This window comes from Gossypium hirsutum, chromosome D05 (genome assembly GCF_007990345.1).
Source record: "Gossypium hirsutum isolate 1008001.06 chromosome D05, Gossypium_hirsutum_v2.1, whole genome shotgun sequence".
Lineage (NCBI taxonomy): Eukaryota > Viridiplantae > Streptophyta > Magnoliopsida > Malvales > Malvaceae > Gossypium > Gossypium hirsutum.
Window position 1 is genome coordinate 2749007 of NC_053441.1, and position 24013 is coordinate 2773019.

The window sequence follows — 24013 nt, forward strand, 5'->3', positions numbered from 1 at the left end:
ATCCAGTTGATATTTCAGTTTTACATATCTTTTAAAAATATAGTTTAGAAAATTGTTGACATTAAAATAGAATAGAATAAGTTTGAAACTATGAACATAACTATATACCTATTGGATAATGATCAAATTCAATCTATTTTAGGGTCTGTTTGATTGCCAGTAAAATATTTTCCGTAAAATGATTTCGGGAAAATGTTTTACTTTTCTGTAAAATGATTTACTGGAAAATATTTTCTGGTGTTTGATTGAATCTGTGTAAAATATTTTCGGCTGTTTGGAAGATTTCCTGGAAATATTTTCCGAAAAAATTGTTTTTACATATATTGATATATATTAATAAATTTTTATATTTTAAATTATTTTTACATATATTGCAATGATTTATTTATAATAATACTCAATTATTAAGCTACAATATTAATCGTTATAAATTGAAAAAAACTAATATCAAATAAATTGTTTGTAATTGTGTTAAAAAACAAGTATTGAATAATTAAAAAAACAAGTTACTGGAAAATCGATAAACAGAAGCAATTTTCTACCGGAAATGAAGGAAGGAATGAAGGAGGCGATAGAGAGGAGAGTACGGAAAATGTCTTACGGAAATTGAAAGGGTAAGACATTTTCCCTAAAATGTAACTCATTTTCCCTTGTTTTGGAGTTTATTTTCCAAATGGAAAATGTTTTCCGCCAATCAAACGCTGGAAAAGTTGAAAATGATTTTCCGGAAAATCAATTCCTTCAATCAAACAGACCCTTAAGCTTAATCCCAACAAAGCAAGTTCACGTGAAAAATACTCTTCTCCAAATCTCCGATAGATTACAGTCGGATAAAAGTCACGTGACAAGAGGACCCCTCCTTGACAGTGGCGCAAATCTCCGATAGATTACTGTTTATTTAAAAAATTTCCATCTCTGAAGGAACTTTCGCATCCTTTGCACGCGTAGTAAGCACGCATGGCCTACCATTTCCATCTCTATCTCTCACATCCAGAATTAATTATAAATAAAAAAATGAAACCAAAAAAGCGGAAAAAAGAAAAATAACTTTTGAAAGAAAATGCCCACACATAACTAAAACACACGTATCCCCTCCGTCGTTCAAAACTTTGCTCTTTTTATGTTTTCCCTCTTCTCTTTCTCTGCTTCGATTGGATCAAATCCACCACAATGCGAGAAAACAAAGTTCTTAAAGAGATAAGATATACTGATATATCTATTTTAATAGAGATAATTATAGAATTATGGTTTTTTAGCTACCCCTTACCATAATTTTTCTCCTTTTTCGATTAACCTAACCTAACCCTAGTTTTTTTTTTGTTTGTTAATTTTTTTTTCTTTTTTTTCTCCGTTTAAAATTAACATGAAACTTTAGATCTTTTTGATCCTTTTTTACGTGATCGAAGATTTGATGTGTATGAATTATCGTTGTGGTTGACTCGGTGTTTAGTGTCGCCGTATAATTTCCTCGTTTTTTTATTTGGGGGATTTTTCTAAGTTAGGGTTTCATATTGTGTAGTTAGAGTTTCCATATATATATATTTACTTATTTTAACTTGAATTAATGGAGCCTCGTGTCGGCAATAAGTTTCGGCTTGGTCGTAAGATCGGTAGCGGCTCTTTTGGAGAGATCTATCTGGGTTAGTTACAATTTTTTCTTTTTCTTTCCTCCTCTCCTTTTTTTTTGGCCTGATTTGAATATAATTTGGTGATTTTATTTTTCTCTTCGTAGGTACAAATATTCAGACAAATGAAGAGGTTGCCATCAAGCTTGTAAGTACTCCTTGCTTGAAACTCACTTTTTTGTTGTTAAATTTTGTATATAACAATGCCTTTTTGTTTGTTTGCTTGTTTATAACTGTATTTTGTTGCATTCTAATGTTCTGTAAAATAGCGATGAAGTTGCTTTTGTTGCTAGGTTTTAAACGGAGCCGTGTTTGTTGGATTTCCTGTTTTAACACTTCCATTTATAACTTAGTGATGCATTTGAGTCATAGAACACATTGAAGTAAGAAAGTGTAGAAATCTGCTACTGTTTGGTTAGTTGGATTCTAGCCAATTTGCAAGAGGGGTTCAAAAGTATTTTCCTGGATAAAATTATAAATTTACAATTGACTATTGGCACCTTGGTTTTTGCTTTTCAGTTTTTATTTGACCTATGTTTTCTTTTTTCAGTTTTTTTTTTGGTTTGTATTAAATTAATGATAGTTATAGTTCCTGGACCCACTTCAAGGGCAAAAGTGAAAAACAGAGAATTGAATTATTAATTAAGTTTTAACATGGTGGGATCATAATATCTCATCAATGTCGTAAGTTATTACTTCCTATTTTCTGGTTTTTGATGACATCATGGTGGACAACAAGTATATTGAATGGGGTGATAATCCTTTATAAGTTTTTTTTTAACAATGTACCATATCAATTAAATTTTGCTGTTCTGTATAAGAATTGCTTTCTAATATTTAGTGTTGATGATGGTTTTCTCTCTCTTTCTTTTTGTTCAATGATGGTGGCTTTCTCTGTGTTGCAGTTGTTTTAAGTTTTAACCATGGTAAATTCTTTTTGATACATTAGGAAAGTGATGATTTTTATGTTTTTTTTAAATGATCAGGAAAGTGTGAAGACAAAGCATCCTCAGTTGTTATATGAATCAAAATTATACAGGATCCTGCAGGGAGGAAGTAATGACGCTATTTTGTCTTACCTTTTTTATCACCCTGTTTCATGTGATTGCAACTTTTGACTTTTCACCATGTCGATCTTTTTCGTGGCAGCTGGGATCCCAAATGTGAGATGGTTTGGAGTTGAGGGAGACTATAATGTTCTGGTTATGGATTTGCTTGGACCTAGTCTTGAAGATCTATTTAACTTCTGCAGTCGGAAACTTTCCTTGAAGTCGGTTCTCATGCTGGCAGATCAAATGGTAGTTTCATAGAGTTTCATACATTTGATATGTCTGTTCCTTTTCCTTAATGTATTGCAACTTAATGCTATTTTTTTTCTCCCCCCAGATCAATCGTGTCGAATTTGTTCATTCAAAATCTTTCCTACATAGAGATCTTAAGCCAGACAATTTTCTTATGGGCTTGGGAAGGCGTGCGAATCAGGTTTGTGCTTTCTTCTCGCGTTATTGATTTGTTATATTTGTGCAGAGTTTAACGTATTGCTGTTTTTCACTTTCATTTAGGTCTACATCATTGATTTTGGCTTGGCTAAGAAATATAGAGACAGTTCAACACATCAGCACATTCCCTACAGGTGATAGAACTTTGCATGCATGTAATTTATTTGCATTTACGTGCAGTTTCACATCTTCTTCACTGGTTTACTTGTACTACTAGAGCCAGCTGAAATGATTCTCTATGAGATTCTCTTGGTTGCACCTATATTGTTCACTATGGGCTAATAATTATTGGTAGAGTTGGTGCATCATCTTTTAGAAGAGGCATGAAAATTAACGTGGTGGAATGATCCTATACTGATGTAACTCATGACAGTGTATGAATGAACTAATATCATTCAGAAAAGAAAATGCAGTCAGTTGGATTTTAAGCGATATTTTTTAGATAATTTCGTCTTCATCAAGCTTTTATCGTAGGTTCTATTACCTGAGGATACATGTTTCTATTTTTTTCTTTATGTACAGTAGTCTGCCTGAAGATTAATTCATGCATGTCTAGTTCCCTGGTTTGTTTTGCCTTAAAGTTATGGGATTTTCCAACAAAGTTGGTTACACCATTTTAACTTATAGTCGTGATCTTTTAGCATGGCATGTAATTTTTAAATTTGGAAGATAAGGTCTCGTGAAGATCTACCAAAATGGTTGCTGTAGTGAAGGCAGTGATGAATTATCCAACTTCTTTGCCTTGTGTTGGCATGCCTATTTCAATGTTCTTTTTACTAATTTACTCCATTCGTAATTTGCGGTGGATATTCAAAGCCACGTTTTTATGCTTTGCCTGCTCATGATGTTCTCAGGGAAAATAAGAATCTGACTGGAACTGCTAGATATGCAAGCATGAATACTCACTTAGGCATTGGTATGTATGGTTCATTTTATTGGTGGTGTCTTTTCTTTGATGCATAGACCTTTCTTTTAGTCTTCTGAGTTCTGATTCTGTGCTTTGATTCCGTGTAGAGCAAAGCCGCAGGGATGATTTAGAATCTCTTGGGTATGTGCTTATGTATTTCCTAAGAGGAAGGTGATTCCTGCTACTTATGCTACTTGCATTTGTGTCATGTTCATTTCCTTGATAGCTTTCATTATTGATGCCTCTTCTCTTGACAGTCTTCCTTGGCAAGGTTTGAAAGCTGGGAATAAGAAACAGAAATATGAGAAAATTAGTGAGAAGAAGGTTTCTACTTCAATTGAGGTAAGGATGCATTTAAATCTTTAGTTGCTTTAGCTTTCTGTAAAGGTAATTTTTAGGTAATGTTAAGATGTAGATGTATGGCTTAGAGTTCTGGTTTTCTATGCAAAATTGTAACGAAAGATGATGCTGTTTCAGGCCTTATGTCGAGGTTATCCAACAGAATTTGCGTCATACTTCCATTATTGCCGTTCTCTAAGATTTAATGATAAGCCAGATTATGCTTATCTCAAAAGAATCTTTCGCGACCTCTTTATTCGTGAAGGTTTGGTCATTTAGTTTTCCATCTTTGGATGCTGTCAACTTGTATAATCTCCATAGCTCATAGTAACTTCACATCTTTCTTTGTTCTTGTTGATCCTTACTAAACAGGCTTCCAGTTTGATTATGTATTTGATTGGACCATTTTGAAGTATCAACAGTCACAGCTGACCACTCCTCCTGCTCGAGCCCTTGTGAGTGCTTAGTAGGATTATTTTACTTCGGCTAGTAATCAGTTTGGAATATATCTTTTGTAATGCTTGTCTCTATTAGGGATCTGGTGTTGGAACAAGTTCTGGCATGCCCCCTGCTATTGGCAATGCTGACAGACACGCAGGTAATTAGTGCTTCTTCCATATATTTGGTCTTTGCTGGCAATGCTACCTAGGTATCGAATTTTTTACTTGGGTGTGTGTATCTATAACCTACAAACACATTTGAGCACACTTGCAGTATTATTTCTTTGCCATTTTTCTTTTTATGGAAAAATAATATCACAATTGGGCGATCCATTTCTTTGAAGTTGGAAAGTCAATTTTTGCTTGGAATAATAGCATTTGTATCTCTTGGTTGCAGCTGGGCAGGATGTACAAGCTGCTGGTATGTCACCAATGGATAACTCTCGACGGAGAACAACATCAGGACCCTTGATGTATTCTGGAAGTTTTGCAAAGCAGAAGAATCCAATTGCAAATGATCCTGCAACAAAAGACTCTGCGGTAATTATTATTTTCTTACAATTTATGCTTCTGCACATCTATATTGTATTCTTAGATTTGTCATTAGTCTTGCATTACTGTTTTGCTTCCTTTTCATCTTAATTCTTAGGATATATTTCTAGGTTTCATTGTTTGTGATACATAGGATGACTTATAAATGCTATAATAGTTTTGCATTAGTCCTCTGTCATCCGCAAGGCATCTTTTTAGTATTAGTGCATGTATTCTCTTACCACATTGAGTAGTTTTGAACTGCTCCTATGCATTCCTGTATATAATTTAAATTTTCTACAATGGAATTGTATATTATTGAAACTTGGGTTTTACTTGGATGAAGTATACGGGGCAGTCAGGTGGATCTTCAAAACGAGCTAGCGGTCGTGAAGCAGTTGCTGGAAGTGAGTTTGACCCACAACGGTCTCGTACAACCGATGCTAGCCCTGGGCACAAACATTTAAATCAACAGCGAGGTCCTGTTGAATCTTCTTCTGACCCTAAGCAGACTGGAAGAAACACCAAGAACTACGAAGCTGCCCTCAAGGGGATTGAGGGCCTTCAATTTGAGAGCGATGAGAGAAATCAGTATTAAAATTGTGAGCTATATGAATTGTTGTAAAGCATGAAATGATTTGTGTTGTCCTTGTTGGTGGGTTGAGTTGAAGGAATTTGTAAAAAGTTGGATCTCTGGAGTTGGGATCCTCGTGTTGTGCACCCAAGCATAAATTTCTGCACTGATGGAAGAGCTTGTGAAGTGAAATTTGACTGACACTGCCATCGAAAAAGGTGGTTGCCTGTGAAGGGCTAGAACTGTGGTGTGGCTATTTTCCCAACACTTTTTAACTTGCTGTTTTTAGGGTGCCCCTTTCATCTTAAGATCATTGCTTTACTCGTCTGGGACTTGTTGAGGTTTGAAACTTACGGCACTGTAAATTTACCGCATTCATGTCACTCCTGTTTCTCACGTTTTCATTTAGATATTAGTTTATTTTTGTTTCGTTTTGTATCACTGTTCCAAAGGCAATTCTATATATTCTTTTCTCCCTTAAGAGTTATGATAATAAGGGAAGTTACGATTGAGGAGATCATGATAATCAAGATTTGATGTTTCTATTAAGGGCTGGGTATGTCATACTCGTAAGCATTGTTTGGTCACTGTCTCTTTTCACTTTTCAGTTCAATGCAATTGATTTTCTTTTCGTTTCGACACTCGCGTCTTACGCTGAGTATTTTATTCATCAAAAAGTTGACATTAACATAAAGACCAGGGTCCGAACTCCGGAAAAAACCCATCCCCCGAATTTTAAAATCATAATGAAATTGAAGACAACCCTCCATTTCCTGAATTTCTACGATTTGAGGTCACGAACCGTGATTTAGAACTGAGATTGCTTGCATTTTTAAGAAGACGAAATAAGCCTCAATTACTTGCAGAACACCAAATGAAGATTAATGTTAAGGCGAGAAGATGAGCGTTTCGTTAGAGAGTGATACATCTATTCAAAGGAAGACCCATAAACAATCCTGGTGTACCTATCCTTGAGCCACCTAAAACTCTTCTTCAAAGACCCTTTTACTCTTCCCTCAACATCGTAAACCTTATAGCTTGCTACCCTCTTCTTCCTCTGCAACTCCGGGTCATTTAAACTCCAGCCTTTCGAACAACACCCGGACTTTCCTTTTCTGAACTTGGCATCGGTATTCTGCACCTGGGTCTGCCCTTGTCGCACTGTTGAAGCGTGGGAAGCACTGTAACAACTGAGATCTTGCCTGCTGTGGATGCCATTCCCATATGACGAATTGGGTCCCTTATAGCTCTCTATCTGCTGCATTTTCGCATCTCCATACGCTTTGGATCCCAAGTCTTCCATGAAATTGTTGAGCTCTCAGAGGTAATTTGGGGAAGTGAAGGGCTTTCTCTCGCTGGTGGTAGTAGGAACCTCACTTTTTGTGTGAATGTCTCTAAAAGCTGAAAAGTGGTGGCAAATGAAATGCCGATAAAGTTTGAGCAGAGGAAAAACATTGGAACGGGGTTTAAGCCGAGCGAGGCCGTTTTCGTCGGCGCGGAAACGGGCCAAGAGTCCAACATTCATTTGGACCTTTTGGGCTTGACCGTTGTTTGCTATAGCTTGTGGTTTAACAAAAATAAAAAGAATTTTTATTTATTTTTCTACTATGACCTTTTTCAGCTTTCACTAGCCAAACTGAGTTTTTTCGGCATCTTCAATGCCGCTGTCTTGAAGAAAACCCTAAAGATTCTCCTTTTGCCTTAATTAAAACCAACAAAACCTAATCTTTCTATTGCTTCGATTTTTAAGATCTAATTGATCTGATTCTATATTTTCTCATCCCTATATCTGCCCTAAATCTCTCAACATCCCCCAGATTCTTAATCTGCTCTTTGAAATTGAGTAAGTTACGTATTCCTCATTTTCTTCCCATATTGATCTACAGATCTGTTATTCCATTATATTGTCCTGCAATTTTTTTTTGTTTGATGTCTTTTCAATCGATTTATTTGGTAACGTAATAAATTCTATAGTTTTTTTAGGATATGTTCTGATATTTCTATTCCTTTATTTTTCTATTTGATTTATTTATTTTAATTTGGACATAAATATTTCTATTGATTCAGTTATCCATATAATTTCGTAGGTGTGTTATCGTAGCTGAATTTAATTGATTGACTGAAATGACTGATAACAATTCACCACCTGGTTCACCCAAACAAAACCCAGCTCAGAATTCTGAGACTAACTCATTACCTAAAGATGATAGCTCTCTGGAAACCATAGTTAGAAAGATTCAGGATTCCATGTCCTTAGCAAAGAGACACAAGTTCTGGGAAACCCAACCTGTTGGTCAATTTAAGGATGTTGGGGACACCAGTTTACCCGAGGGACCGATCGAGCCCCCCACTCCCTTGTCTGAAGTTAAACAGGAGCCTTATAACCTTCCAAATCCATATGAATGGACAACCTGTGATATGGATTCAGAAGATACTTGTACCGAGGTGTATAATCTTTTGAAGAACAATTATGTTGAGGATGATGAAAATATGTTTAGGTTCAATTATTCCAAGGAGTTTCTTAGCTGGGCTTTGCGTCCTCCTGGTTATTATAAGAGCTGGCACATTGGGGTTCGTGCTAAGGCTTCAAAGAAGCTTGTTGCTTTCATTACTGGTGTCCCCGCAAGAATAAGGGTGCGAGATGAAGTTGTGAAGATGGCCGAGATCAATTTCTTGTGTGTTCATAAGAAGCTGAGATCAAAAAGACTTGCACCCGTGATGATTAAGGAGGTTACTAGGAGAGTTCATTTGGAGAATATTTGGCAGGCTGCTTACACTGCCGGAGTTGTTCTTCCAACACCAATTACTACTTGCCAGTACTGGCATCGGTCGCTGAACCCTAAGAAGCTTATTGATGTTGGGTTTTCTAGGCTTGGGCCTAGGATGACAATGAGTCGAACCATCAAACTCTACAAGTTACCTGATTCTCCAGCCACCCCTGGGTTCAGAAAGATGGAGCTTCATGATGTCCCTGCTGTTACAAGGTTGCTTAGAAACTACTTGAGCCAGTTTGTCGTTTCTCCAGATTTTGATGAGAACGATGTGGAGCACTGGCTGCTTCCTACCGAGGGTGTCGTGGATAGTTACTTGGTTGAGAGCCCAGAGACGCATGATGTTACTGACTTCTGCAGCTTCTACACGCTTCCCTCGTCTATTCTTGGCAACCAGAACTATTCGATTTTGAAAGCAGCCTACTCATACTACAATGTGTCCACTAAGACTCCATTGCTTCAGCTGATGAATGATGCTTTAATCGTTGCTAAGCAGAAGGATTTTGACGTTTTCAATGCGCTTGATGTCATGCATAATGAGTCTTTCCTCAAAGAATTGAAATTTGGACCAGGTGATGGGCAACTTCACTACTACCTCTATAATTATAGGATACGAAATGCTTTGAGACCATCAGAACTTGGTCTTGTACTCTTATAGTTCGACATGTTCCAGCTTTGTTCGTGCAGTTTTGTTTCCATATTAGGTCTGGGTTGCATCATATTAATTGTTCCGCTGCCATCCACAGCCAAGGATTCGGTATGCAGTGCAAGCAAGAGCAGCCTTTGTTGTGTTTCTGAGCTTGAATTGCCTAGGCAAATTACAATATTGCTGTTGACAATGCACATTGTTCAATGGACATCAATATGATGAGCTTTTAATTGTGGTTTATTTCTTAGTTTGTCATTGCTCTTGCAGTTTTCCATTGCTTTTTTCCCCCCTTCTTTTTGTCCTTGTCGCTTCATTAATTTCCTTAAAGATCAAACAAAGGTGCTTCAACCGCTGTTGTTTCATTAGTTTATATAGTGATGAACTCTTTTGAATGTTCAAACCAACCTTTTGAGGGGGGAATGAAGCTTACTTGCCCAAATAACTGGCATGATTCTCCCGATTTTTCGTGGAAGTGCATCCATATCTGATATTTGTACTTAGATGCATTTGTATTTGATGCCTATTTGGATATTGAATATTCGATGTTGGATATAGATGTTCTTTGAGGACTCTTTTAAGTACTAATTCGTAAGTTCCAAATCAATCATTTTGGGGGTTTTTTTTTTATAAAAAAAATCTAATTGGTAAGTCTTTAGAAAAAATAAAACATATTTATGTATTGCATCACACATAGCTGAGTATCATAATTTAGCCGTTTTCAAACTGGCTTTAGCCTTTTTCAATATACCAGATTTGGTGCCAACAGCATAAATGAAACCTGTTAACAGCATCATATTAGAGTTGAATTGTTGTTTTCACTCTCTACTAAAAAATAAAATAGGAAATTAGTCTTTGTATATTAAATTAAAAAATAAATTAGTCTTTTTATTAAAAATTTATCTATTTCAAGTGACACATGTATCTCATGCTGATGGGAGTAAAATGGATAGAATTTTTAACCAATTGTGAAATGATCAATTCAAGCAACTAGACAATAACACATCATCACTTAATAGTAGAAATATGTGAAATTTTTAATAAGATCAATTTACTATTTGATCTAATATATAGTGACTAATTTATCTATTTTTTGAATAAAAATAACAAAATGCAATCCAACTCCCATTACAGATTCGTTCATGATATTTTTTATCCATCGTAATTGTGTTTTACTTTAGGAGTTATAAACTTATAACTACATAAAATTGTTATTACAATAATTTATATATTATGTAAATTTGATAATATATTTATCTTGTATTCATATTTAATTTGTTTTATTGTATTGTACTTCAAATATTAAAAAAATATTTTATCTGTTTTTTCCTCTCACTTTCTCCAAATTTGAATATTGACAAATGGTAAAATTAAAAAAAAGAGAGGAGATATTTTCAACTCCATTTATTTTCCTACCCTTAATAAAAAAACACATTATCCAAACATACAACTAGCACTTGGGCCTTGGTTGCTTTCATGGTGTTTCTATTTCTAAGGAGATTCTCCATCTCTATAAGATTTCAATAAGTTCATTTATATAAGAATAAAATAAGGTAAATTTTTTCATGTATTTTTTCTTCTTCAAATTTATATAAAATTAATGAAATAATTATGGACTACTTAGTCCAATAATATTTAGGACTATTATGACTAAAGTACAAGATTAGCAGATAAAATAAGGACCAAATAGAAAGAAAGGTAATTATTGACCACAAAAGGGCGAGAAAAAACTAAAGCTTAAAACGACGCCGTTTAAAGTCTTAGCTGGTTTAGAAACTTAGATATGGGTTGGCTTTTCCAGATATCGTCCAATACCTAGCGCCCGCGTGGAAGCAAGTGATGACAGTGAAACACCTCATCAAATTAAATGACACCAGACAAGCTCCTTCCCTATCTATCCCCTGACCTTTCCTTCCTTATATATGGCCAAATGTAAGAAAAATGGTAAAAAAATTTCTTCAGAAGAAGCAACAAAGCAAACATAACAAAAAGCCAAATTTTTAGTTTCAAAATCCAAACTCGGTTGCATTGAAAGAAACAATATACATGCCTTTTATTCTATGTGTTTATTAGTTTCGATGGTGATAACAATGGAGTGTGTCGGAGCTCGGAACTTCGCGGCAATGGCGGTTCCTACACGTGCCTTTTGGAAAGCAAATCTGATGAGGACTAAAACAGCGATTCCAAGTCATAATCGGCTTATTTCCTTAAAGGTGAGAGCTAGTGGAGCAAGGAACGAGAGTTGCGTTGCGGTTAAAGAAGATTTCGCCGACGAAGAAGATTTCATAAAGGCCGGTGGCTCTGAGATTCTCTTTGTTCAAATGCAACAAAATAAAGAAATGGATAAACAGTCGAAATTAGCGGATAAGGTTTTCACTTTGCTCACTTTAGTTCGATTTTCATTTGTTGGAACTAATATCGGGAGATATATGGATATTTTCCCTTTTTTTTTGGTTATTTCTGCGTGTAAATATGGAGGCCCTACTGGTGGCTTTTGAGCCACAAGAATTTACATAAATTGGAAAAAAAATAGTTAAATACTCATGAAAGTTATGACATATGATGGTCACGTGCATCTGGTCAATAGTATTTGGCCGCCTTCTTTGCCCTTAATTTTTGTGGTACCACTAACTAGTTAGCTTTGTTATTTGATGTTCGATTGGTATTTTCTATTTTTGATTTTATTTTTTAAAAAATTGAAGAAAGATTGCATTTTATTAGTGGGTTTTACTGTTTCGTTGAAATATCCATTTTGAGCCTTTGTGATAGCATATATGTTTTTCACAGTTACCGCCCATATCAACTGGGGAAAACGTATTGGACCTGGTAGTTATTGGTTGTGGTCCGGCTGGTCTTGCTCTTGCTGCAGAGTCTGCTAAGTTGGGTTTAAATGTTGGACTAATTGGCCCTGATCTTCCTTTTACCAATAATTATGGAGTATGGGAAGATGAGTTTAAAGGTATTCACTTCATTTTCTAAGCAATTTATGTAAGATTCATTTCGAAGCAATCAAATAAACACCAAGTTAATCTAATGTTCGTTTTCAGATCTTGGCCTTGAAAGATGTATTGAGCATGTTTGGCGGGACACCATAGTATACCTTGATGATGATAAGCCTATTATGATTGGTCGTGCTTATGGACGTGTTAGTCGATACTTGCTCCATGAGGAGTTGTTGAGGAGGTAACAACAGCTCCTTGTCAATGATATTTATGGTCATTTTTCTCTTGGTTATTGCTTCTTCTACTTTCCCGATCATCAATGTTTAATTTGTATTAATTTTCCCTAGGTGTATCGAGTCAGGTGTAATGTATCTTAACTCGAAGGTAGAGACGATTGTTGAAGCTACCGATGGTCATAATCTTGTAGTTTGTGAACACAATCGTGTCGTTCCTTGCTGGTACTATAATTTCTTTTTCTCGTACTGCTATTCCTAAACTTTTAACCTTTTAGTATCACAACTCCTTTCAAGCCCCTAATGTGCTATTATAGGCTTGCTACTGTTGCTTCAGGAGCAGCTTCAGGTAAACTGTTGCAATATGAGGTAGGGGGTCCAAGGGTCTCTGTTCAAACAGCTTATGGCGTCGAGGTTGAGGTACGTATGATACACTAACTGTGATTGTTAACAGTTGTACATATCTTTGCATTTGTTATTTTAATCTCACTGCAGCATGAACAGAAGATTACTCTTTAAGAGGGCGATGGAAGAAAAAATTTCTGAACTTATTTAACAGGATACCTTTTTCTTATTACATCAGGTGGATAACAATCCTTATGATCCAAGCCTGATGGTTTTCATGGATTACAGAGACTATGCTAAACAAGAAGTTCAATCTTTAGAAGCACAATATCCAACATTTCTTTATGCCATGCCCATGTCTTCAACAAGAGTTTTTTTTGAGGTTTGCACCATGCAATTAATTTGTTTATTGTTTATGTTGTATGCCATGATTAAATGCAAAATGATTTAGAAAGTTGCATTGCAGGAAACTTGTTTGGCCTCAAAAGATGCCATGCCTTTTGATTTATTAAAGAAGAAGCTCATGTCAAGGTTAGAGAGCATGGGAATCCGGATTTTAAAAGTTTATGAAGAGGTAAACTGCATGGTCTAATAAGATACCAGATTCATTCCGATATAATGTATGGATTACTTTTTATCATTACTCAGCACCAAAATAGGGCTGCATGTCAGTCATCTCCTTGCCATTTTATAAATTGGTGTTGATGGTCAAAAGATGACTTTCTCCACAAGTCATTTTTCTTTACTATTCCTCATTCACGAACAGCCCCTCAAATTTGTTAGTAGAAAATCAGAGAAAACAGCTCGTCACAAACAATGCCACATCAAATTCAGGATTCACCTTTCTATCATAGTAGCACATAATTTGCTATCGACTTGGTTTTTATTCATTATTCTGGTCAATGATGGAGTGCAGAGCCCAATGCTCTTAATCCTGGCTTACTTAGAATTAATGCCCATCTATCTTTGCACTTCTCAATTAGTAGTCTATCTCATTTCATTCCTCACATTTCCATGTTCCAACTGCATCATGAAGTAACATGTGTTGAATGCCAATTTTTATTAGCAAGATGCCATGTTTCAATCTTTTGCAGGAGTGGTCTTACATCCCAGTTGGTGGTTCCTTGCCAAACACAGAGCAGAAGAACCTTGCATTTGGTGCTGCAGCAAGCATGGTGCATCCAGCTACTGGTAGGAATTGGGTTAATAGATATTTCCTTCAATAATTAAGACTTAATACTGCCAATCTAAACCTTCTTAAACAGGTTATTCGGTTGTCAGATCATTGTCAGAGGCTCCAAATTATGCTTCTGTAATTGCAAATATCCTAAAGAAGGATAATTCTAATGGCTTGCTTACCAGTGAAAGAAATAATGGGAATATCTCAATGCAAGGTATGCTGTGTGATTTATCTTCTTTTCCTCTCAACTTCACCCATTTAAGGGTTTGTAAACAAGTTCTTCATCTTAAGCAAGCCACAGTAATGGAAATCTTTTTTTTTTTAGTAATAAAAGTCATTAACAAATCAAAACAAACTAAACTGAAGCTCTTAACGTATTCTGGACATCATTTTTGAGCAAGGAGCAACAGCTTGGAATCAGATGCTCAGAACAATGAACTGCTCCATCTTGAACAGACTCAATCTTTGCCATAAAATCAGCCACTTTGTTTGCTTATACTGCATATGCATTATTTGGGTTTAGTAACATGATTAATTTCTCTTGGTAAACGTGATGTCAATTGTCATCCTTGGTAGTTGTTGTCTTTATGATTTGTCATTTTTCTTTTGCTTGGCTTGTATGATTAATTTCTCTTCATAAACGTGATGTTAATTGTGTGCCGTAATGCTATGGCGTTTTGTATAATGTATTAACAACTTAAAATTCAACGCATGGTATCACCCTCTTAGGATGTGTTATTATAATTTGATTCAGCTTGGGATACTCTTTGGCCACAAGAAAGGAAACGCCAGAGGTCATTCTTTCTCTTTGGGCTAGCACTCATACTGCAACTAGATATTGAAGGCATTCGAACATTCTTCCATACATTCTTCCGTTTGCCAAGTTGGTATGACTTCATATTTACCATCTTTTGGTGTTTATTTATAAAGAAAGCCAAGATAACTAACCTTTCCCTTTCCACATCACCCAAATATTCAGCTTTTAAACTTGAGACAGAAAACATAACTCCATGAATAAACAAACCTATCATTAATTTTTTTTAAAATTCATCATTATAAAAGAAATAATGCTTGACTAGCATGAGTTGCATACTTAAAATTTTACTTTGTAATAACTAAGGAATATATTTATTGCAGGATGTGGCAAGGATTTCTTGGTTCTAATCTTTCCTCTGCCGATCTCATTCTGTTTGCCTTTTATATGTTTGTCATAGCACCAAACGATATGAGAATGTCCCTTGTCAGGCACTTAATCTCAGATCCAACTGGAGCAACTATGATAAGAACATATCTCACAATATAGATGGTATCTTTTGTATTTCCTCCCTTGTTTGGTTGTATTTTTCAATTGCTTTTCAAGCAATATTATGAGGAGCCTATCTACCATGAAAATAAGTAGGCATTGTATATTCAAATGTTTGCATGTAAATCTTCTTTAGTTAAATATGGTGCGTATTTTTCTTCCAAATTTTGAGCCTATGATTATGTACATATTTTTTGACCAAATAAACACGAGTTGCGTTTAACTTTCTACTGTACTGCCCTTCGGCAACCAATCGCTCTTCATATTCTGGTGTCTTGTTCACTACTTCTTTATCATTAGTGGCAACCACTGACAGATGCAAGAAGGATGGTGTGGGAGTTTATGCTTCAATGCTGCATTGCTATTAGGCCTTACCTTTGATGGCCATAACAGTATTAATTTCACTCAGTCCAATATTTCCTTACGTTTTTTTCCAGACATGATGTTATGCTGCCACCATTTTATCAAACAAATAAATCACTCAACATGAAAGGAGCCTGGAGGCTCCATTTGCAGCCAGTGGAAGCTGATAACTTAGAATCAACGACCTAATGAAATAATCTCTTTAATTAAAACTTTGTTAGTCAGAATATGCCCCAGGTGCCAGGTTGGATACAAGTTAACAATATTTGTTTATTTTCGGAAAGGGCTTTTTCAGGTTATGGAATCTTTAGTTAGATAATTAATGTCTGGCATCATAAAAGGTCAACTGCTGCCTCTGTACCCTAATTACACTGGACTCTATCAATCTGTTACATGGCTTTGATGAGAACATTGATTTTCTGGAGAGAATAAGGTTATTGGAATTCCTGCTTTGCTGTTGCATGCTTGCATTCCATGATTGAAAGAAATTAGTAGAATATACATTGGAAGATATTCAGGATTTTTGAGGAATTCTGTTTCGAGGGGATTGGTCCATCATGCCCCATACCACATGCTAGAGACGTGTTCATAATGAAAGGTTCAGAAGTCAACTGAAATGTAGAGATGAAATGACAAAGAACTTGTGGCAGGGATTACTTACAAACTAGACCATTGACGTTGACCAATAACTACAGCCATTTCAGTTTGAAGGTTTCAACTATGGAGGCTTTTACTAATAGATTGAAGCCACTTGCAGGTGATCAATTATCTCAACACAACTGGCGGGTTTGGAAGTTGCATTGAAATTGAATATTCTATAGATCAAAAGTTAGGCTCTTGAATTAATTTGGATGTATCTGTTCTACTCTGAACCAGGTGGCAGTACAGAAAGAATCTATTAACCATTTTATGATAAACCTTAAGTCTCTGCTCTTCTATACCAAGCACGTTTAGCTTTTTATCTATGGATTTCATTACCCCTCTGATCAGTATAATTGACAGATTATGCACAGCAACGGCCTCTCGGGCATGCCGTGTTATCAATTTGGACAGAAGCATGCACTACTTGACTGCAGAACTAAATGAACTGATGGACAAGAGAGATGACTTGACGACTCGTCTCGAGCGAGCTGAGCTGGATGGATCAAGACGAACAAATGAAGTGCAGAGGTGGCTGGCAAGAGTAGAAGTTATCGAAGCTGAAGCTGCCTCCATTATGGAGAATTTCCGACAGAGTAGGCAAGGGTTGGGGTGCTTCAATCCAAGTTGTTGTTCGAAATACAATATGAGCACGGAAATGATAGAGAAGCTGCAGGATATAAGTGAACTGAAGGGAAAAGGAAACTTTGAGAGACTGGTGACTGAGCCACGTCCTGCTCCTGTAGAAGAGAAACCGTGTAAGCCTGCAATTGGCATTGGTGTGATGTTAGACAAGGTGTGGGAGTTTCTTGAGGAGGAAAAAGTGGGAATTATTGCATTATATGGAATGGGTGGAGTTGGGAAAACTACCCTTCTAAAGACCATCAATAATGCATTTCTTTCCAGCGATCACAATTTTGATGTGGTAATATGGGTCTTGGTCTCTAAGGAATTTGTTGTTAGTAAGATCCAACAGTCCATTGTGGCCAGGCTAGGGTTGCCATGGGCAGATAGTGAAGCCCATGAACTCCTAACTTCAAAGATTTACAATGTTTTGAAAAAGAAGAGGTTCCTTCTATTGTTTGATGATGTTTGGGAGGGAATTGATCTGGGGGATATTGGGATTCCTCTTCCTGATGATGAAAATAAATGCAAGCTGATATTTACAACGCGATCCATGGATGTGTGTAGCGACATGGATGCTCATAGGAAGCTCAAAGTGGAACTTTTGAACGATGAGAAATCATGGCAATTGTTCTGTGAGAAGGTTGGAAGAATGGATGTTTTAGAGTCACCACCTATTAGAACTTATGCCAAGACAATTGTCCGAAAATGTGGAGGTTTACCACTTGCCTTGATCACGGTTGGTAGAGCCATGGCCAATAAGGAGACTGAAGAGGAATGGAAGTATGCAATTGAATTACTCAACAAATCTCCATCAGAATTTCGAGGTATGGAAGATGTATTTACCCTCCTAAAGTTTAGCTATGACAATTTAGAGAATGAAACTGCAAAAATGTGCTTTTTGTATTGTTCTCTATTCCCTCAAAGCTATTCTATTGAGAAAGAACAGCTAGTGGAGTACTGGATTGCAGAAGGATTTTTGGACCGTTCCTATGACAGCAATGCCTATAATAAAGGGTATGCTGCCATTGGGTCCCTGAAAGTTGCCTTCTTACTGGAAACAGGCGAAGAAGAAACCCAAGTAAAGATGAATGACGTTATCCGAAGTTTTGCCTTATGGATAGCTTCTGGATGTGGGGTAAACAAGGGAAATTTTTTTGTGGAGGCAAGCTTGGGCCTTACTGAAGCACCTGGTGTTAAAAACTGGGAAGGAGCACAAAGAGTTTCTTTGTTAGACAATGCAATCACAAGACTAGAAGAAGTACCGATGTGCCCAAATCTGTTGACACTGCTGCTTCAGTGGAATAATTGTCTGAATCGTATACCAGATGACTTTTTTCAATCCATGTCTGCTCTTAGACTCCTGGATTTGTCCTTTACAAGCATCAGAAGGATCCCGGTGAGTATCGGTCAATTACTAGAGTTGCGTCATCTTAATTTAACAGCTACAAAGATAACCACGTTGCCTAAGGAGCTTGGAAGTTTAGCAAAGCTGGTCCACTTGAATCTCTTGCGCACATACTCTCTTCGAACGATTCCACGTGAGGCTATATCTGGACTTTCAAAGTTGGTGGTCTTGAACTTGTACTACAGTTATGAGCGTTGGAAAATTCAGAATTCTAACTGTGAAGATGAAGTTGGATTCGAGGTATTGGAGACCTTGACACAACTTCGCTTCCTCGGTTTAACCATTTCCATGGTAACCTCACTGCATAGACTCTCTGGCATTAGAAGTTTAGTCAAATGTATACAGTATTTATTCATAAAGGAATGTGAAGGTTTACATCAATTAGAATTATCAACTTTGGGTTATGGTAAACTATTGAGAAGACTTAGCATCAATGACTGTAATGAATTAAATTACTTGGTAGTGGAAGGTGAGGCTGGAGAAAATTGGCTACCCAATCTGGAGGTTCTAGCCTTGTATGGCCTGCCTACCCTAATTTCGGTGTGGAAAACCCCACCGAGAGAAGCAAGCCTGCAAAATCTGCGCTTGTTGAATATCTGGTATTGTCATAGGCTGAAGAATGTTTCATGGATATCATTACTTCCAAGGTTAGAAGCAATTTACTTGTTCTACTGCAAAGCGCTGGAAGCACTGGTAAGCGAAGACGAGAAACTAGAGCCCGATTCAAAGTCATTTTCAAGGCTCAAAACTATATCCATCCGCGACCTCCCTGCATTGAGGATCATTACACCATTGGCATTAAATTTCTCCTGCTTGAAGAACATTGCAGTGATTGATTGCCCGAAGCTGAAGAAACTATCAATCAGAACAGCTCATAATTCTACAACCCTTCCAACAGTGCACTGTAGTAAAGATTGGTGGGAAGGTCTAGAATGGGAGGAAGTCAACACCAAAAATGCTTTTCTTACCAACTTCACATCAAATTGATGTAGCATCAACATGTACTTTTTGTCATATTATTCGGTACGTCCTGCTTAACTGTTTATATGGAACTTCATTGTATAACCAGTTCTTCATGTTCCTACACTTTTGTCTTGTACAAATGTTGGCCAAATTGTAGACTCTCAATTTTAAATGTATGGCTGCAAATCTTCTCAAGAACCAGGGACCAAGTATTTGGATTCATAACATAGTTTAAGTTCTCTGTCTTGCAAAATAATCAGCACCAATGCTCAAATGAAACAGACCAAATAGAAGGCTTTAGATTTAAAAGTAACATAGGAAAAAGAAAGTTAAAGTTTAAATGCTTCAGGTGCTAAGCTAGGTTTAGTTATTGAATTTAATTTACAGCATATTTACTACAGCTTTGACTAAATTTTTATAAAGAACTTCATTGTATAACCAGTTCTTCATGTTCCTACACTTTTGTCTTGTACAAATGTTGGCCAAATTGTAGACTCTCAATTTTAAATGTATGGCTGCAAATCTTCTCAAGAACCAGGGACCAAGTATTTGGATTCATAACATAGTTTAAGTTCTCTGTCTTGCAAAATAATCAGCACCAATGCTCAAATGAAACAGACCAAATAGAAGGCTTTAGATTTAAAAGTAACATAGGAAAAAGAAAGTTGAAGTTTAAATGCTTCAGGTGCTAAGCTAGGTTTAGTTATTGAATTTAATTTACAGCATATTTACTACAGCTTTGACTAAATTTTTATAAAGAATTTCCCAAATCTGATCAAACTGATATAGTCTCTTCCCAGCAAGGTGGACATTCTGCTTGGGACTTTGACCAAAAGAAATTTAAACACTCTAGAAGCCCACAGGAAATACATTGGCCTATGTTATAATCCATAAAAATATCAATCTTAAATTAAACAAATGGTAGAGCGGGGGACAGATTCAAGACAACTTGAATTATTGTTTTTCAAATTAAAATATTTACTAAATTATTAAATTTTTAATCATTGAAATTCACTATAATTCATGTTATCTTTTTAAAATTTTATGAACTTTATTTTTTTAATGATATATTTTTTATTTTTTTTATAAATTTTAAATTATTTATTGATATGACATATAAGATAAATATTGTAATATCAGCATGAAATACACGTGAATTGTCATGAATATTGTCATGCCAACATCATTAGAAAAATTGTAGTAAATATTTCTATTAAAAAAACAAAAAATTTGATTCTTTTTTAAAGGGTGATCAATAAATTTTGTCTAAAAATAATAATAAGGGCTAAATTTATAAAAGATGTAAATGTTAAGAGCTATATTTGACATTATGCCTGTATAAAAAAAACTGATTTATAATAATTTCTTAACTAAATTAAGGCTCAATTAGTAAATGACATTAACTCAAACTAAGGAATAGTATAATTAATTAACTTTTAACCAAATCTAAATAAAATTGAAAAGTCATTTTAAAAATAGAGTATAAATTTCTAATAAAATATTATTATGCATTAAATTTAATATTCATAAGAACTAAATTATTAGAAATAACAAGTTACCAAAATTTTGAAGAATACAAGGGGAGTAGGGCAACATTAAAGCTTAATTGTTTCATCAGCTTTCAACCATATGAATGGCAATGTCATTCAAGTCATATTTGACATGGTCTCTCAATTCATTAGTTTAGTTGTTGGTAATATCATTCACACGAATTGGTGATTACAACCCAATTAAAAAAAAATGAATAGCTATCCAGGGCATCACCATCCGATTAACTATTCAATGCTTCTAGGAATGCAACAAAAAATAATATTTCAGCTTTACCCAACTCAGCACATCTTGCAGCAACATAACCTGCAAGTTAAAAAGAAAAATATAATAAAAGAAAATAGTTTATGAAAAGAGAGGATATAAGAGCTTGAATTTAGTTTAGAAAGGCAAATCTGAACAAATCTGTTTAGAGATTGGCTATGTCAAGGATTGAATTCCTTATTCACCAGTTTTGGTGGAATTGAAATTGATGACCAACAAAGCTTGCGATTTCGCCTCCATCTTTGTTCTTTCTTTTCCTACAAAGTTCGTTTTTTCTCCTTAATGGTTCACGTTTGTTTGGCCGAAAAATATGATTCTGAATTTGAGTATTTTTAGTGGGCTTTCAAACTTAAAAACTTGGGGGAAAGGAATATAATAAAAAGAAAAATAACATATCAAAAAAAAAAAAAGAAGGAAAATGATGATGAATTTGGGCCAACATTAGACCATTAGTGAGCCGGTAACCGTGGGAAACAATGCCTAATGGTGACAGGTTACAAGTTTCTAGAAAATTGTAGAAGAAGGGGACTCGTAAGGTAGAGGTAGAGGGAGAAGAAAATGGAAAAAAAAAGGAAGAGAAAATCTGTCACAAATAATCATGTTTTAATATAATTTAATACGTCCATAACTATAAAGTTTGATAAAAATGAATATTTATATAAATAAATATATTGAAATATAATTAAATTATATATTATTTTATTAAATTATATTTAATAATAATTTTATTAAAATTTAAATAATTATTTACCTAAAAAAATTATACTAAACGTACCTTAATCATTTAAGCCTTTTTTTTATGTTATTACAACACCTATTTTATTTAACTAAATACAAAAACACTATTACAACTCTATTCTATTGTATTAAAACAAACAATTAAATTACTAATTACAATTTTATTCCATTATAACCCACTCTATTCCATTTCAAATCCATTATAATCTTATTCCATTCACCTCATACACACCCCCGACAAAGCTGACGAACAACCATAAACACTACGACAAAAACATAAAGAAAGTTGGGACGCTACAGTGGAAGCCAACTATGCCTGAGGCTCAAGTTCTATGCACTGGATTGGACAGCCATTTCCTAATAAATGAACAGCCAACGACTCCACCGCTCTCATCTGCGCCCTAACCAAAAAGCAAAACAAGGTCTCTGGCAAAATAGTCTGGATTTCTTCTAGACATGGATTACTCCAACAGCAAAAAACAGCTTCATATTGCAATATTCCCATTGCTAGCTTACGGTCACATCGCCCCATATCTCCAAGTCGCCAAGTTTTTAGCTCAAAAGGGTCACCATGTCTACTATGTCTCCACTCCTAAAAACATTAGCCGCCTCCCTCAGCTTCCTCCAAATCTCTGCTCCCACATTAGCTTTATACCTCTTTCTTTGCCTCAAGTCGATGGCCTGCCACCAGGGGTTGAGTCCACCTCCGAGTTACCCGTGCACAAAGTTCCTTACCTCAAAAGAGCGTATGACGAACTCGAAACTCAGTTGACTGAGTTCCTAAAAGGTCCCCACAGATTAAAGTGATTATCCACGACTTTTGTCTGCCCTGGTTACCTCCTGTGGCGACTCAGCTCGGCATCAACCTAGTTTACTTCAGCATATTAAATGCTTCATCGAACGCTTTCTTTGGCTCCGCATCAGAGATTGTCGGTGGAAGTAGAAAATCACCTGAAGATTTCACGGTGGTCCCGGCATGGATGTATTATCCTAATAACATAGCTTTTAAGCTCCATGAAACGTGACTCACAAAGAATGCGACGATATTGTATCCGATTTAGAACGGTAAGCGACAGTGCTTTTAAATTGCAAAATTCTGACCTTGAGAACTTGCTATGAATTCGAACCTGAGGCGCTTCGTGTGCTTAGTAAGATTCACCAGAAACCAATTGTTCCACTTGGGTTGTTGCCACCATCACTGTCGAACATAGAAGATAAAGGAGATGAGAATTGGGAAACATTGAAGAAATGGCTTGATAGTAAGCAAGAGAAGTCGGTTTTCTACGTTGCACTCGGTAGTGAGGTGAGTCTAAGTCAAGAGTCCATGCACGAGTTGGCATTTGGGATAGAGAAGTCCGGGTTACCATTTATTTGGGTTGTGAGGAAACCCCCTTTAGATGAAGAACCGTTTGCAGAGGACATGATCCCTACCGAGTTTGAAGAACGAGTTTCAAAACAGGGTATGGTTTTACGAGGCTGGGCACCTCAACTTAGGATCTTGGGTTACTCATCAGTTGGTGGTTTCTTGACTCATTGCGGGTGGAGTTCCGTAATTGAGTCTCTTGGATTAGGTAAACCTCTGATATTGTTTCCTGGTGGAAATGCAGATTTTGGGTTGACTGCTAGGTTGATGCATTGGAAAAAGGTTGGATTCGAAATAGAAAGAAACGATGTTGATGGATCATTTAAGAGCGATTTGGTGGCCGCGTGTACTAAGCGAGTCATGGTGGATCCCGAGGGTGAGCAACTCAGAGCTAATGCACTTGCAATAAAAGAGATTTTTGGCAATGTAAAGTAACAAGTGCTTGTACGAGTTTACTCGAGCAATTGAAAATATTTAAATTTTAATTTGTATTAGGGTCATGTGTCATATGCTTTGGGGGAAAACCTTTGGTTGAAGGATCTTGAAATAGTAACCATGTATGTTTTTGTTTGGAATTAGTATTATTTCGTTTAAAAAAATTGAAGTATTTATACTATTCATTGTGGGCATCTTGAAAATAAAAGAAAATTATGAAAAAAAAATGAAGATTTTCTTTAACATTTTTGATACTGTCGAGATGTAAATAATGTCAATTTAAGTTGGTATTTGTTAAAATTTTTGAACTAGATAAAATAGTAATTATGACTA

General features: G+C 35.8%; 6 protein-coding genes across 6 annotated transcripts; 5 read left to right on the top strand and 1 right to left on the bottom strand.

Moving 5' to 3' along the window:
• The first annotated feature begins 1035 nt into the window (after nucleotides 1–1035).
• On the top strand, nucleotides 1036–6391 carry LOC107907129 (casein kinase 1-like protein 1). The gene is made up of 14 exons (XM_016834368.2): nucleotides 1036–1640; nucleotides 1733–1773; nucleotides 2612–2681; nucleotides 2775–2923; nucleotides 3012–3107; nucleotides 3188–3258; nucleotides 3979–4040; nucleotides 4139–4202; nucleotides 4289–4373; nucleotides 4509–4635; nucleotides 4743–4825; nucleotides 4905–4968; nucleotides 5208–5350; nucleotides 5688–6391. The coding sequence occupies exons 1-14, from the start codon at nucleotides 1565–1567 to the stop codon at nucleotides 5937–5939; spliced, it is 1383 nt and encodes a 460-aa protein (XP_016689857.1). The 5' UTR covers nucleotides 1036–1564; the 3' UTR covers nucleotides 5940–6391.
• Nucleotides 6392–6843: 452 nt separating this feature from the next.
• On the bottom strand, nucleotides 6844–7218 carry LOC107907131 (uncharacterized). Its single transcript, XM_016834372.2, has one exon. It carries the CDS (start codon nucleotides 7216–7218, stop codon nucleotides 6844–6846), a length of 375 nt encoding a protein of 124 aa, XP_016689861.1.
• On the top strand, nucleotides 6874–9575 carry LOC107907130 (glycylpeptide N-tetradecanoyltransferase 1). The gene is made up of 2 exons (XM_016834369.2): nucleotides 6874–7758; nucleotides 8003–9575. The coding sequence occupies exon 2, from the start codon at nucleotides 8040–8042 to the stop codon at nucleotides 9342–9344; it is 1305 nt and encodes a 434-aa protein (XP_016689858.1). The 5' UTR covers nucleotides 6874–7758; nucleotides 8003–8039; the 3' UTR covers nucleotides 9345–9575.
• Nucleotides 9576–11157: 1582 nt separating this feature from the next.
• On the top strand, nucleotides 11158–15558 carry LOC107907128 (lycopene epsilon cyclase, chloroplastic). The gene is made up of 11 exons (XM_016834367.2): nucleotides 11158–11701; nucleotides 12120–12291; nucleotides 12380–12515; nucleotides 12622–12732; nucleotides 12825–12927; nucleotides 13091–13234; nucleotides 13319–13426; nucleotides 13947–14043; nucleotides 14118–14246; nucleotides 14787–14919; nucleotides 15170–15558. Exons 1-11 carry the CDS (start codon nucleotides 11393–11395, stop codon nucleotides 15333–15335), a joined length of 1608 nt encoding a protein of 535 aa, XP_016689856.2. The 5' UTR covers nucleotides 11158–11392; the 3' UTR covers nucleotides 15336–15558.
• Nucleotides 15559–15681: 123 nt separating this feature from the next.
• On the top strand, nucleotides 15682–19527 carry LOC107907127 (disease resistance protein RPS2). Its single transcript, XM_016834365.2, has one exon. It carries the CDS (start codon nucleotides 16663–16665, stop codon nucleotides 19354–19356), a length of 2694 nt encoding a protein of 897 aa, XP_016689854.2. The 5' UTR covers nucleotides 15682–16662; the 3' UTR covers nucleotides 19357–19527.
• A 2811-nt stretch (nucleotides 19528–22338) lies between these two features.
• Nucleotides 22339–23680, top strand: LOC107902831 (UDP-glycosyltransferase 91C1). Its single transcript, XM_041094813.1, has 3 exons — nucleotides 22339–22669; nucleotides 22807–22903; nucleotides 22990–23680. Exons 1-3 carry the CDS (start codon nucleotides 22339–22341, stop codon nucleotides 23678–23680), a joined length of 1119 nt encoding a protein of 372 aa, XP_040950747.1.
• The last annotated feature ends 333 nt before the right edge of the window (nucleotides 23681–24013 follow it).